This window comes from Engystomops pustulosus, chromosome 1, assembly GCF_040894005.1.
Source record: "Engystomops pustulosus chromosome 1, aEngPut4.maternal, whole genome shotgun sequence".
NCBI classification, from domain to species: Eukaryota; Metazoa; Chordata; class Amphibia; order Anura; family Leptodactylidae; genus Engystomops; species Engystomops pustulosus.
In genome coordinates, this window is record NC_092411.1 from 89,705,466 (window position 1) to 89,720,189 (window position 14,724).

Here is a 14,724-nt window from a genome sequence, read left to right on the forward strand (position 1 = left end):
TGCAGCCAACTCACCTAGTCAGTCACCAAGACAACATAATTTCAACACAAACTTTACACATAAATCTTTATAAAAGACTTGGCAGATCATCTGCTTTCCTATTCTTTACAGCATTTTAGCTGCATTAGTTGAATTTTTTTTTACTCTGAATGCATGTATTCAAGTCCCAAAGGGGCAGATTTATCATTAGGCAGGGATCCATTATCAGGTATCAATGCGGAGATCGCTATGGACAGTGGCATTAAAGGGATAAATCCTTCCTACTGTTTTCCCCAATTGTGGGCGTTAAGAGAGCGGGTGATTACCAGTAAGTATGGATCAGAACATGGATCAGAATAAAGCCTGCTAGCGATCACCAACACTGCCAGGTTAAAAGAACGAATAGCAATGATTCATCATAACATCTATGGTACTACAGGCCTAATAAAAGGCAGCATAAGCAAAATCTATTATAAAGGCTTATTACATTTTCAGGTATGTCCTCTCCAAGTCCCTAAAGGTGCCCATAGAAGCAATTAAACTCCGCTCTCCGTGTGCTGACATCATTGCTAAAGTCTAAAGAGGATTCTTCTTCCTCATGAGACCGCTCATTTAATAAGCCAAGGAAAATTATTAACAGCAGAACAGCAATCGTCTTGACACCAGTCTCCATTACACCTGAGAAAACGTAAAGCATAAGCGAGATGGAAAAGCTGGAAGCAAACACTCCTAATGCATATCCACAATGTGCCATGGTGACGGCTCAGACACATGACAAGAGCCTGCCGCTGTCTTCTCCAAGGGTCTCTATTACATGCCTGACTACATTACAAAAATAAATGCCTCATATTCCCTCATAGGTTAGAAAAAGGAAGCCGAAAAAACTGTGGATATGCAAATAAGCCTTGACTCACACCCATGAGCTGCAGCAGCGGAAACCTGCACACGTACATGCTCAGTCTGTGGAAAGGGGACTGTGTGCTGCTCATATTCCACAGACTGATCCCGAGTCCTTGCATCATATCAAACTATGATGCCAAGAGCCCCCATCTATGGGCCATACAGCACTGTACACTTTGTCACTGCTGTTCTGCCTGCAGGCAGGGAGTCCTTCCATCCAGCTTCATTATGATGCAAGGACTACGGTTCACTGCACTCAAAAGACAGATTGTGTTTGTGTACAGCCGGCCTTAAAATTACTAAAACTGCAGTGTGCCATAGGATGTACACTGCAGAAGTTTTCTTACAAGAGATTTTTTAAAAATCTGTACTATCATAATTGCCAACCAAATTTAATAAATGTCACGTGGTATCTAACACTTTCTATAGCACCCATTACTCGAGTAAATTTTGACAATTTTCGGAATACAGGCGGTCCCCTACTTAAGAAGCCCCGACTTACTCTCTGACCTCTAATGAAGCTCTCTGGATGCTTTACTTTAGTCCCAGGTGTCAATGAGCAGCTGTAAGGTGTCTGTAATGAAGATTTATTGATAATCCTTGTTCATATGACACCAAAAATTTTGTGAAAATCCATTTTTCACTGGGGCAAAAAATTTGTTTGTCTGGAGCTGCAATTATAAAATACACTGTTCCAACTTACATACAAATTCAACTTAAGAACAAACCTAAAGAACCTATCTTGTGCGTAACCCGGAGACTGCCTGTACAGCAAACAAACAGGATTCCCAAACAAAGTTTGTAGAACCCCATTTCCTGCCTTCGTCATGCCAGAATGAATGCATGCACAATATATTTCAGGGAATAAACATGTAAAACTAGACCACCACCTATTACAGTTTTTACAATTGCAATGATTTAGACGTCTAGATGAAAGGGCTGTCTAAATACGACAAATGGAATAAGGGAACGCTAAACCTTCTAGTGTTGAGATTGTTTTGAAAACTAGTGCCAGATCTGTCTGACCTCTGGCAAATCTTACATCTTACAGTTAAAACACTTTGCTTTGAGAAATAAATGTGTCCAAATTAGAAAGAAATAGCGCAGCATATTAACACATTTCACTCCAACCATTGTGCCTCGCAGTGGGGGCACAACTGGAGTGTTATCATAGTAAATGAGGTACTAATGGAGAAATTAAAAAGGTGGTTGTTTGGGAAAAGAATATTTATGATTATTATTCATTAAAAACAATAATAAACATCTATTATACATTCTTAAAGCAGAGTTACTAGTGACTTGCAACCTTGGAAGAGGTTTCCCAGCTAAAAATATTGTAAACATATCCATATAATAGGCGTCTCAATATCAGATTGGTGGGATCCAACACCCAGATTAAAAAAAATGATTAGGAAGCAGACAGCGCCATCCCCCATCTACTGGTCAGATCAGGTTACTGCTGCCCAGCTACAGCATTAGTACAATGCAGATGGTGGTCCTATAGTCAGACAGAGGAGTTGCAGGCTGCATGCGTGAACAGAAGCCTCATTCTTATGATCAGTGGTCTCAGCATGTTATCCCCAACCATATAATATTGAACATATGTGCTTGAATGAGTCAAAAATGGAACAAATAATTAAAGAGCTATGTTAGGGAGATTCTTGACTTATACTTCCAAGCCTGCACAATATCCCATTCTATAGACATCCAGCTGCATGTCCCATAGGCTGTTATGGCCTCTATTATAGGGATTCCTTAATTTACAGTAGCTAGCCGGATGAAATAGTGCTACCTATTATGCTATTCCAACTCCATCCCAATTTATACCGCCTAGATGGAGTTAGGGCTCCTGATAGTTTATGGATACGCTTAACACGTAAATTGGGAGCTTTCCTGGCGTACACTGGCAACACATCTGGATGGAGCCCATAAAAGATCCTCTTTTTACCTCTATCTGGCAATTTCGATGCTTATGGATATGTTTCACATGAGTCTCTTCCATGGCTACATATTCTATTTACCAAATGTCACAATAATATCACATTCTAATCTCTTTTCCCACGCCCCCATTTCCTTTGCAAAACTGAACACAAAGTGTAGAACACATGAATTCACACCTAATGTTAATTCTTAACTTTATCCCAAGACTAACCAAACCTGCTTGGTCTGAATCCACCATGAATATACCTTCAAGGCTTGTTTTTCTTTCTAGTCATAATGTTAATTTTGTCCCTGACTGTTGCTGTCCTGTCCGTTTTACAATACACATGCCTGTTGTGCATCTGCTTCCATCCTACCCACAGTTTTAATCACTTTCCACAATCTCAAAGATTTCTTCAAATGTAATTTGCAAGTGACAGAGGCTATGATGAGGACACCCATCACCCACTCCTGCCCTTTGCTCTATACAAAGGCAGCCCCACCACTTCCTCCTGCGTGTCTCACTGTCACCAAATATAAAACCACTCCGTTATAAACCAATATTATTCAACACCCAACAACCACCTAAGACACTTTTCTACAGCCTAAATCGCAATCATTATGCCGCTACAATGTTTTGTGTTTTTATAATATTTATAATTCGTGAAGAGTAGGGGCAGCACGGCGGCTTAGTGGTTAGAAGTGCACCGCTATGGGGAGCAAATTCGCCCCAAGTTTTGCTTACCTCTTTGTTGGTTCTTTCGAAGAGACTGTCATCTTCTGTCATCCATTATTCCCCAATTGTGTAGTGTACAAAAGTTTTAAAGACAACATTTTCATTATTTCAGATAATGACTACAAAGAACAAAGTGCCATCCTATCCAAAAGGTTCAAATCCAAGGGGTACCCACAAACTCTGGTTTCTACCGCCTGTCAAAGAGCAGGGGCCTCAAGCCAACAAGATTGTTTGGTCACTAATAACAAAACTAACCTAACTACTGGCATCCCTCTCCATTTTATAACTACCTACTCAAGATAAAGTACCCGGATAAAAACAGTATTGCAGAAACATTGGAACATCCTGAAGCATGATCCCTACCTAGAAGACATTATCCCTCAGCGCCCAATACTCGCCTTCAAAAGGTCAAGGTCCCTCAAAAATATTCTAGCCCCGAGTCATCTGGAGGGCCATAGGATGACATCTGCATTGCCTTCTTTCCTAAGACCTTAGGGAGTTTTCGTTGTGGGCATAGTAGGTGTAAATGTTGTGAGAGCATTAACCAAAGAAAGACCACGTTTTCATCTGAAATCACTAAAGAAAATTTCAACATCAAGGATTTTATGAATTGTGGTTCTAGCTACATGGTCCATTTATGTATTTGATGGTCCATATTTACAGCTCGTATTTATCGACCCTTATGTATTGCATAGTATCTGATTATTATTATTATCTGATTATCATCATCATCATCATCATTATTATTAGTTTCTTCTTAATGGCCACTCTGAAATAGCTGAACCTTCATTTAACTACATTACACTAATACAGTTTATTTATTATTTAACACCACTTTATACTATACTCAGACATTTGTGCATATCTATATAACGGTTTTTAACTTCTACCGTATATTGTTGTTATTATGAATGCCATACTGCGCATTCCCTTATAAACACTCCCCTCGTCATCATCATTAATATTGTACATGGGTCCTCCGGACTGCGTCTGCGCACGCACGCCAGGGAGCTTCTGAATCTCTACCCGCACGTGCCAAAACCATCTTTATGGCGCATGCGGAGTGTGCCATGCGCCACATCGCGCTACACCAAGCAATACAAAACCCTTTTCCTGGACGCAGCCATCACATGAAATGTAAGTTTAGAAAGATATAAATATGTAGATATATGAATTATTTTATTGCCGAGTGGTTCTACCCAATGGAAAATGCATTTAGGCTAATGAGGCTGCAACTAGGATGTAATTAGACCAATTATTCAGCTGTGTATGTCATGTGACCGATACCTTAAATGTCTGTGTACCAAACACTGTTAGTCCTACCTTGGAGAAAGGGTCGTCCGCAACTAAACGTGTTAATTGCAATCCTATGTTTATTAGTTTATTCCATGTTTTTTTTAAACATTTTTATACTTGTTTGTGTCAATAAAGTTTATTGGAGTGGAGCCAGTGTTTGCGGTCGTTGATACTCCTAACCGGTGGTCAGTGCCCATAAGGTTTAGCCTATCGGGGGTTTTTTTGTATTACACTCCAAAACATACTGGTAGGTTGATTAGATTGTGAGCCTCATGGGGACAGGGACCGATGTGGCAAGCTGTGTGCACTATATAAAAATTGAGTGGACCCATTCAGTTTCAGCCGAACCTTCAAATAAAAGTTTGGGTACCACCAGCGAACGAGGATAACTCTCTAAATGCCGTCAACACAGTCCACTTTAACATCCATGAACAGTGCCAGCAGCATTTAGAGGGTAAGCACCCATGATCAGTAAAAGCACCGGTTGCAGTTGAGCCTAAATGCCGAACATCTGGCTGAAGAACATTGAATATGAGCAGATCCAAACCACATAGTATGTTATTTTTATGTTCTTAAAACATTGCAGTTTTCACACGGGTCACCGGAGCTGTCACATCATATCCATACTCCCTGTCCTCCTTAGTTTGATCCAGAGCTTCTACATCTCAATAGGAAAACTATAACAGGAACCCAAAATATTATGTTTACAGTACCAGATGCCATGTGGCCTTCTAAAGCTTCAGTACTAGAGTGCAATTGCAATCTCTGCACTCCTTCCACCACTGAATTATTGCTGTATTTGCACAAAACATCTTATTTTGATCAATATCCCTCTGCACATGCCAAAATCAAAAAAGTAGGGGAGTATAAGCAGGAGGAATTTATTAATACAATTTAAGTCATACAATATAATTTAACATTTATATACTACAATCTATTAAATTAAGACAAAATTAATTATACAACATGATCCTCTACAACTTTGTTCCCTTGTGGATAACCCACACCCTCTAAACACAGTAACATCCCGCGTCCCCATGTAACACACGGAAGCACTAGGGACCACCCTATCTTAAAATATCACTAGATATTGCATGGAAGGCAGTGCTTCTCATTAATTTAGCTGCAGACCAGAATGTAGGGTCACAAAAACACTTACAATGTTGTTTTCTTGCCCGCTTTTGCCAACTCCACTAGGTGAAATGCATTGAGAAAACTGCTATTTGAAAATGCCGCGATATCCCAGAAGGACCCCATCGTACACTTCAGTACATGAATGTCATCACAAGACGTGCCAACAGCAGATATTACCCAGATACCAGCGGCACTACAGCGGTCTCTGATGAGAAAGCATTATAATGTCTCTTCTGTGATAAAATTGCTTGCAATGTGTTGAATACTCTGGGAGTTTATCTTTGCTGATGTATTTCTCACACAAGTGAAATGTACTGTAATCTGCCTGATGGCCACAACGTCCTCTACATGCCACACAATGACCAGCATCTAAAACTATATAAGCATCGGCAGCCAGATGACAGCTATTATCACTTCTAACCGAATGGTTAGGGGTCTCCACAGCTCATTGGACAGGATGGTCCCCTATTCCTCCTTCATGCAGATCCACAGCGACCATGTGGTCATAAATGGCACTATTCCAAGTCTACAAGTATGACAAAGCTGAGCTAAAATAATATGCCCCATTAAATACATGTACAACTTCTGCACCACATACGGAAAAGTGTAATTAATATGCAGCCTGAAAAGCTATAGATCTCACCTCCTCCTGATTTCATTATGACACGGATTGCACAGTGCTGTAAGTGTCTTCACAGTCACTACCTTCCAGAGACACAAGAAACCATGGAGATGGCGGTAATTGGCAGCTTTATGACATCAGAGGAAGAGGCGAGATTCTCACGCACACCAAGTCATGTCATTCACAACACTTCTCACTGCTCTCCAGGCATAACACGCACAAATTTAGATTCATTTGCACCACATTGACAATGTGTCAACTATTGTATTTAGATTAAATAGCTGGTCTGAATTCCTGAAATCTCCAGCCCTTAATGTATTGACAAAAATCACCTATACATAGATGAGGCACCCCATGTCTCCAGAAGCTGCAATGAAAGAGATCAATGCTCAGGGCCTGGATCCTATCCAGATGAGGCTAAAGGCGACCAGACATGACATTTTTTACGTTCAATAATTAAGCAATACAAACTAAATACTTACCAATGGTGTGTATATTTACTAAGGCTTGCCCAAAGCCAAACTACCGACAAGGCCCCTAAAGCATGTACACAAGCATCATAAGTGTACACTCTGATGGCCTGGTATGGCAGTATCCATGTAAAAGTCTTGAATGTAACAACATATGAACATGTCATTTTCTGACACCAATAAGTGCTCAACTACTAGAAATACCTGCACACAGACATATTATTTAATACTACTAAGCAGAAATCGCGATCTTCGGAGAGCCATGTCTACTAACAGAGATCACCTGCTTATTAAATCAGTTTTAAACTTCAGTCAATGCTACCTTGCCAAGGTATAAAGATCAGAAATGATACAGGGTAATAAAAAAAGGACCCATCTCTCCTGCGCCACTTAGTGGAGGTGGTTCCTCTACAACGCACAACAATTTAACCAGCCTTGCTACATGACTTTCACGTAGTTCCCGTTAGAGGGGGTATAGTGTATCTTTGCAGAGAATTGGGTCGGAATATACATACAGTAACCATTAACAAGGAGCATCGCCTGATTTATAAGACTATTTTTATACCCTTCACACCCACAATCTGCAAAAACCACTCACCTAGCCAATCTGCACCCAGCTCTGTACAGACCAGGGAAATAAATAGATGCATCACCAATTCAATCCCCCAATTTGAATTACATTCTTTTTCAAGGTGCAAAGTCTGCTTAAGAATGCCATGATATGTATTGTCAATCTTTAAAACATTGGACTACAGTTATGTTGTCAAAATAGAAGCAACAGAACCACACACAACCCATTTCTATGTGAACTCATGTTATGGTTTACATTTAACAGGACTCAGTCTCACCACAGAAACTACTACTTTTCAACAGGCGACAGAGCATTCCTACAATTGTCCCAGCAGTGGTCAGCCTCGTAAAACACTACCCAAATACAACACAAACAGCCTTTATTACAGCCACTAAAAGTTCACAGATCTTAGACTCCAGCATAATGCATTGTAACTTGTTCATACTTGTTTTAAACAAATATAATTGACCACTTGGCCAGCAAGCCTCCAGGAAGGCAACTACCACAAGCAACAGGTAACAGCAGAGACTAGCATTGTCTAGAACACTACTGTTACAGTGCTAAAACTATATAGAGCATTTCTTCTACTAGTCATACAGATTACAGAGAAAACATTTGTTAGACTATGAACATCAATTTGTAAAAACATCCATTTTTATCTAGAAAAAGAAAAAATGGGTAACATACAATTCTTTTTTTTTTTTTGCAAGGGAATTATTTCCAACTAAGGTATAGCTCAGTAGGTGCTCAACACCCCCCAAATTTACCTGGGTTCTGGTAGTACAAGCTTCTTACTGGCCCTGGCGGCTGGGGTCGATTTGCCCTTCTCCATTGCCATTAAATAGCTGACGTCAGCCAACACTGCTTCTAGGTCCGACATTTTTTTTACAAGTCACAAAACATCAATGGAAACAAAAATCACTACAAAGCAAAAGCAGCAGCAGTCTTTCAAAAATCCACAAAGACTTGCCAGGTAGTCCAAGTATTCAATATTTATGATGTATCACATTAGAATATTGGGAGTTGTAAACTCATCTGAATATTAAATAGTAAGAATCCATTTATAATTGGGGATTCAGGCTTTGTAAATATTTATTGCCATGGACATTATTCCTTCATCATGTGCATGTTATAGAATTTTTTCCTCAACCCACTGTGCGTAGAAGCAAATGGGAAAAAAGTGCAGAAATTCTCTGTGTATGCTGGTTTCTTCTCATTCATATAGTTATATAGTACCACCTACACAGTGATGGTCCTCACCCCATGTATGTTACATATCACTCTATGGCGATAGTCCCTCATGAGCGCAGTACAGTCTTGTTTCAGAAGAAAGCCAGGCAATTCTGCTTACAAGATGCCTTTCAATTCCTCTTCCGACATTGCGGATCTCTTTGCATACATCCAAGCTCACCGGGTGATGCCGCTTTGCCAGTGAATAGTTGCACTCTTCTATATCTTACAAGCCTATTGGCACAATGTGGATCAATGTACAACTAGCACACGATAAGAAACAAGGTTTTTCCCTGCTATAAAGTCATAGCATTCACATAAAACATGTATCCACGTAAAATACAAGAATAATAAAAAAGCACCCCGGTAGCATTTACATGAAAATATATTAAAAAAAAAAATAAAAAATCCTCAGCACTAGGCTCCGTAAACACAATATCCGCTTCCCTCTGCAGTGGTTTGTGTAACAGCTGGTTTAGTTCCTATAAAGAAATAACAAGTGGGTCACAAAACACCCAGGAAGTCCCCAATGACCTCTAGATTTAGGGCGATTGATGCATTATTTTTTTACAATATGCACAGTATCCCCTTCCTGGGGGCTGCCAGCCTCCTCTTCTTGTGTGTGCAGGGCTGGATTACCATGAGCAGAGAAGCGGTGATGTCTGTTACTTCCTCTCCTGTGTGTGATAGCAGAGAGGGCTGCACGGAAAGCCTGGTGCCGGATCTGCTCCCTCAGCCGGATCCGGAGTCATATATAGGGACAGCACTGAACAGGCAGGCACGGTGGTTGTCACTGCTCTGCTGTGTTTGACGCTGGTGACAGCTCATTCTCGTCGCTGAGGAAACGTTATCAACAATGGAAGTTGATTACTTGTCTGTTTACAATGTGTATGTAATATATAGAAAGGCTTTTACATAATAAGGTCTGCGTTAGATGTTACATTAGAAATTTCGTCTTTTAAGCAAAAATGAAAAAAAAAAAAAACACACACACATCATGATGGATATTGGTCGACTTTAGAACTGCGTAATCTATGTGCGCTATATAAAGGAATTATTATTATTATTATTATTATAGGGTTCTGCCGGATTCTATTGGTGTAATGAATGTAACGGATTCAGCAACACCACAAATAGAGTTGTTTTATACTGAACTGACTACCAAAAATGTTAAAAGGAAATCTACCATCAAAACCAACCATAATACTGTGGTAATCTTATATCAGTAATCCATGGACTTCTTCCTTATAATTAAAAAAAAAAGATTTTTATTTTTTTTTTGCCAACAAGTCTGAAGGGCTATCTGAGCCCCTCTGTGATCTGGTTTTACAGACTGTTACAATGTCTCACCCTACCTCCTGCTTCCTCAGCACATGTATGCATGTATTACAGAGCCCTTCAGGCTCATTAAAATTATTTTAAAAGTTGATGTTAGAAGGAAGGAGGCCATGGATAACAAATATTATATCCTCTCCCCTTAGACCCAAAAGATCACATAGATCTCACACACAGCAGATTTGTACAAGTTTATCTCCACAGGGCTTGTGATCCATACACAAACTGTTCAAGGTCCCATGTACCGTAATTGTGGCCATGATCTAGCCGCACAGATTGCGGCTGATTCATGGCCACAATATAAGTCTATGGCACTTGGTCACGGGGTAGTGAGCACACCGTGACTGCGCCAGGCAGTCGCACCGCAATGTGAGACAGTGGCTTTGTTATACCTTCTCATTACAGCGCCTCCGAGGGTACATGTAGCTGTTATACAGCTCAGTTTTGCAATGTCTCTGAGACCTTAAAAAGATACACAATATTGGAAACATAAAGGATGTAAAGGATCCTTCAAATATCCATGGATTTTCCTTGTCTGTTTGCACCACTTCTGTTATGCTCCCGATATTTCAGATGTAAGAAATAGCGCTGCAGCTCCCATCCAGTTTCCTGATCAAGTAACAGAAGTGATGCAAACGGACACTAACAGAAGCCATTAAAAAGCCAGCACTCATTTTTGCCCCAGAGTTTTTGATGTTTTTTTGGTGCAGTTTCTTGAGCCTTGTTTTGGTTAACACAGAATGTGAAATGTATAGGAAGGACTTTTACTTCTCCTTCTTACCATATACACCCTCTCCTTTGCCTAAAAAACAAGTGCAGCAATATATGCACAAAAAAGTAACAAGTTGTGTTTATCTCCAGTGATATCCAGAAAAGCCCCAAGCAACATATTTTCGGAGGTCGGTACAGCTTGGAGGCCAGTGCTTTTGCTGTCTGAATGTCAACATATTGCATGCAGGGTGCAGCCGAGTTCCTGTCACACTGAGACAGTTCCTGTAACAATGGAGACAACTTTTATCTGATGTGAAGTGACAGGAAAGCAGAATTTACTGTGTCCATTACATGTATACTAGGCCCCGCTAACAATAGAGCACTGGATACAAGATTCAGGCCTGTAGCTTTCCTGTGTGCTTGTGCCCTTACTTACCCCCCAGCACAGCTCCATGTGTCTCTTTAAAAGGTCTCATACAAATTGCAAAACTGAGAGTGGTGGAAATGTATAGCAGCTACACGCACCACTGGATGGCGCTCTAATGACTGGGGTATAGCCACTGTCTGGCATTAATAAAAGCTCCAAACACAATGCTTACCTGCATACCAACATTTGCATACAACCTATCCCTACATCGATGATACACACGTATCATCTGTATATCATCCTTTTTTTGGGGGACCTGCAAAGCTGGCAAATGATATCCGCAGAAGTGCTGTACGATTGCGTTACCTCACAGATCCCAACGTACAGACGCATGCACTTTGCCCTGGAGCGGAAGGCCAGGAATAGAACCTGCTCTGAGTTTTCTACAGTCTCCAGACTGCGAAATAAATGTGTGCAGGATGGAAGTCAATGTGCCATCTGCAAAAAAATAACAACAAAAAAACATGGCAAACACACAAATACAACATTGTGTGCTTGTAGCCTTTCTACTGATAATGAAATCTATAAAGCAGTTATACAGGTTTAATATGCCCCATCCTTCTCCCGGCTACGGAACGGTACCGCTCCCGTATGGCACCGTGCGCCCATTGCCATCTATGGGGGGGGGGGGGTCGGGGCGTATATACGTCGACCGTGTTAATATAGCAGTTTTTAAAAACTCAACTCCACAGTAGAATTATTTCGCTTACATACATTATGCAGGACAGATCAAAGTCTCTGTTCACACCTGCACCGGCGCCTCCATATAGAGGGGTAAGTCAAGCGCTGTCTGTGTCAAACATCGTATTATTTTTCCACATGCTATACAAGAAAACCACTAGATAAGTGTAGCTCGAGCACTTTACGATAAAAACTACAAAAAATGCCAGTGTCACATTAGGGAGTCAATCATCTGCTTTATTTTCAGGCTTTAAATTCACAGCAAAACATAGAATCCATCTCATGTGTTACAGGCCTCACCAGGCTCCTAGCTACCATGACAATAACCTGGATCACAAAAGATGCAATGCTTTGTGGATTTAAGGAGTGAAAATAAAGATGGCAATTTTATCTGCCAAGTGATACAATTCTGCATACAGTATATGATATATATATATTTAGTGGTTAGCAACATGTCCCTTTCCTATTGGCTGCCATGATCACGGTGGTGTCATAGCAGATCGCCGTTACCAATAGCCATTCTCCCTTCTTTCGCTCGCACAGAAGCCTCAGCAGGTTCTGCATGTAAAATTCTTCCTTTTGTGGTGACATCTGCAGCTCTAGGTCCTTCCTCAAACAAGAGCAGCTTCTCCATATCTCCAAAACACTCCGAGTCAGATGTGAGATGAAGGGTCATTGATGCCTTTAATAACCAGGCAGAGGGTAGAGTCCTCACACAACAGGAGCCATTTCTCTCAATTCAAGAGCTGGCCAATATTTTCATTAGACAATGAAGGGATCAATGGAAGGCCTATTCACAAGCGACACATGCTGTGCGACCACCTGCAAAGGAGAGCTCCACATCTGCCATTGGTGGGACCCTCTGCACCACACCGGTGACAAAGTGGTCGGTCCAGATCACCAAGTCATTGCCACCACTATTGGTTAGGACCTTCTCCATTTACATCAGTGCTAGTCACCTACTATGATGTTTTATGTATGACAAAACACATTATTTTGATAAGTAACAGGAAAACAAAAATCCCAGTCTACGCCTGGGAGCCTCACTGATGAGATATAGATTTATATATTTGTACAATTCTCAATTTTATCAATGTCAAATATGGCCTAGACAAATCCAACGCGTAATTTACTGCAGGATCCATCGCAGAAACCCAAGGCCGACACCAACATATGGTGGATTCACACAAGGATTTCCCTGGCTAAAATGAACAATGTCTTGTAAAACACCTGAAAATATGGCTATTTTTTTACTTCCTCGGATCTAAACAGCGTTAACAAAAAATGATTCACATTGTTGACAGATGTGCGGTGTGTACATGTAAACGGTACCATAGTCAACACTAGAGATAGACAAATACCAAAAACCTTGAATGATTTCCCATAAATCCCCCCCCCCCCATTTACCTGGGTTCAGGTAGCACAATCTTCTTACTGGCCCGGGCCGCTGGGGTGGACTTGCTCTTCTCCATAGCCATCAGATAGCTGACATCAGCCAGCACTGCTTCTAGGTCCGCCATGCTTGAATACAGATCCGTCAATATTAACCACAAAGAGTTTATAGCGGTAACGTAGGTCACGCAGCAGCAAATAAAAAATGTCAAATATCCGTAAAACTAAACAAAAATAAATTAATATGAAAAATAAATTCCAATTTATTTTAATTAAAAATCTAACACTGCAACTTCCGGAGATCAGGCCCAAACTTCAGCGTGGACGGGAAAGTAAAAGCAGTAACGTGGGGGGTTACAGTAATCCAGGGTCACCTTAGTTCCCTCTTAGGATCCACATGGCCCAAAGGGGTAACGACACAGGTTCCTCTTCATGTGAATAGGTTCTTAAAAAGGAAAGCTACTACAGTGACCTTTAATCTTGGGGGAAAAAAAGGGTGGGAGGGTATCCAGATCACCAGTTATGCCAGTCTGTATGGAGGCAATCTAGGAGAGAGAACAGGCGGCTGTGCCCAGCAGATGCCTGGCGGTTCCCCTGGCAAACATGTTGCAGATGTGGTAGCAATGGCACAATGACTGTCCTCTATTCCCAGGGCACTAGAGCCACCATGACACAGAGGAGAAGGGGATGTGTCTGCAGCAATGGCAGTCACCACAATGTGCTGCTGCTGCTTCCTTTTCTCGCAGCCTCCATTGCAGAACGTGGGCACAGATTGTGACAGAACAAAGCCTCGTCAATTCATTGCTACAGAAAGCCCGGCTCCATAGAGGAAAATCCTGTGTACACACAGCAGCCTCCGCGCCCCCGCCGCCTAACAGCTGCTCCCCCACCTCACACGGGATCCGCCAGGCACCGGGCAGCTCCTCCGGCCAGCGTGCACCGAGCTGCTGTCCTCTCCTCCGGGGCTGCCAGCCTCCTCTTCTTGTGCTGTGTGCAGGGCTGGATTACCATGAGCGGAGGAGAAGCCGTGATGTCTGTTACTTCCTCTCCTGTGTGTGATAGCAGAGAGAGCTGCAGGGAAAGCCTGGCGCCGGATCTGCTCCCTCAGCCGGATCCGGAGTCACGTAGTGTACACTACACTGCTGAGCACAGCGGCTCACCTGCTGCTGGAGGAGATGGGGGGAGTCACCATTACAATGGTGCTATAGGAGGGTGCCAGGGTCTTACTGAGTACATGATGCTGATGGCACCCAGAGGTCTCCTTCCTTGGTATGTGGGTGGCCTTCTGCTGAGGATCCCCTGCAGGTGCCTTCCTTGTCT

General features: G+C 41.7%; 1 protein-coding gene across 3 annotated transcripts in view; it reads right to left on the reverse strand.

Annotated features, from left to right (window-relative positions):
- The window catches only part of GRK3 (G protein-coupled receptor kinase 3), a 159,309-nt gene extending 144,791 nt beyond the window's left edge, over positions 1-14,518 (reverse strand). The window contains exon 1 of one of the 3 annotated variants that reach the window (XM_072147052.1): positions 13,420-14,518. In XM_072147052.1, coding sequence (XP_072003153.1) covers positions 13,420-13,532 — 113 coding nt within the window. In that variant the 5' untranslated portion in view covers positions 13,533-14,518. Of the gene's footprint in view, positions 1-8,395; positions 8,530-13,419 lie in introns of those variants that run through there. The other 2 variants (XM_072147071.1, XM_072147062.1) reach the window with 2 other exon arrangements.
- Positions 14,519-14,724: the final 206 nt, after the last annotated feature.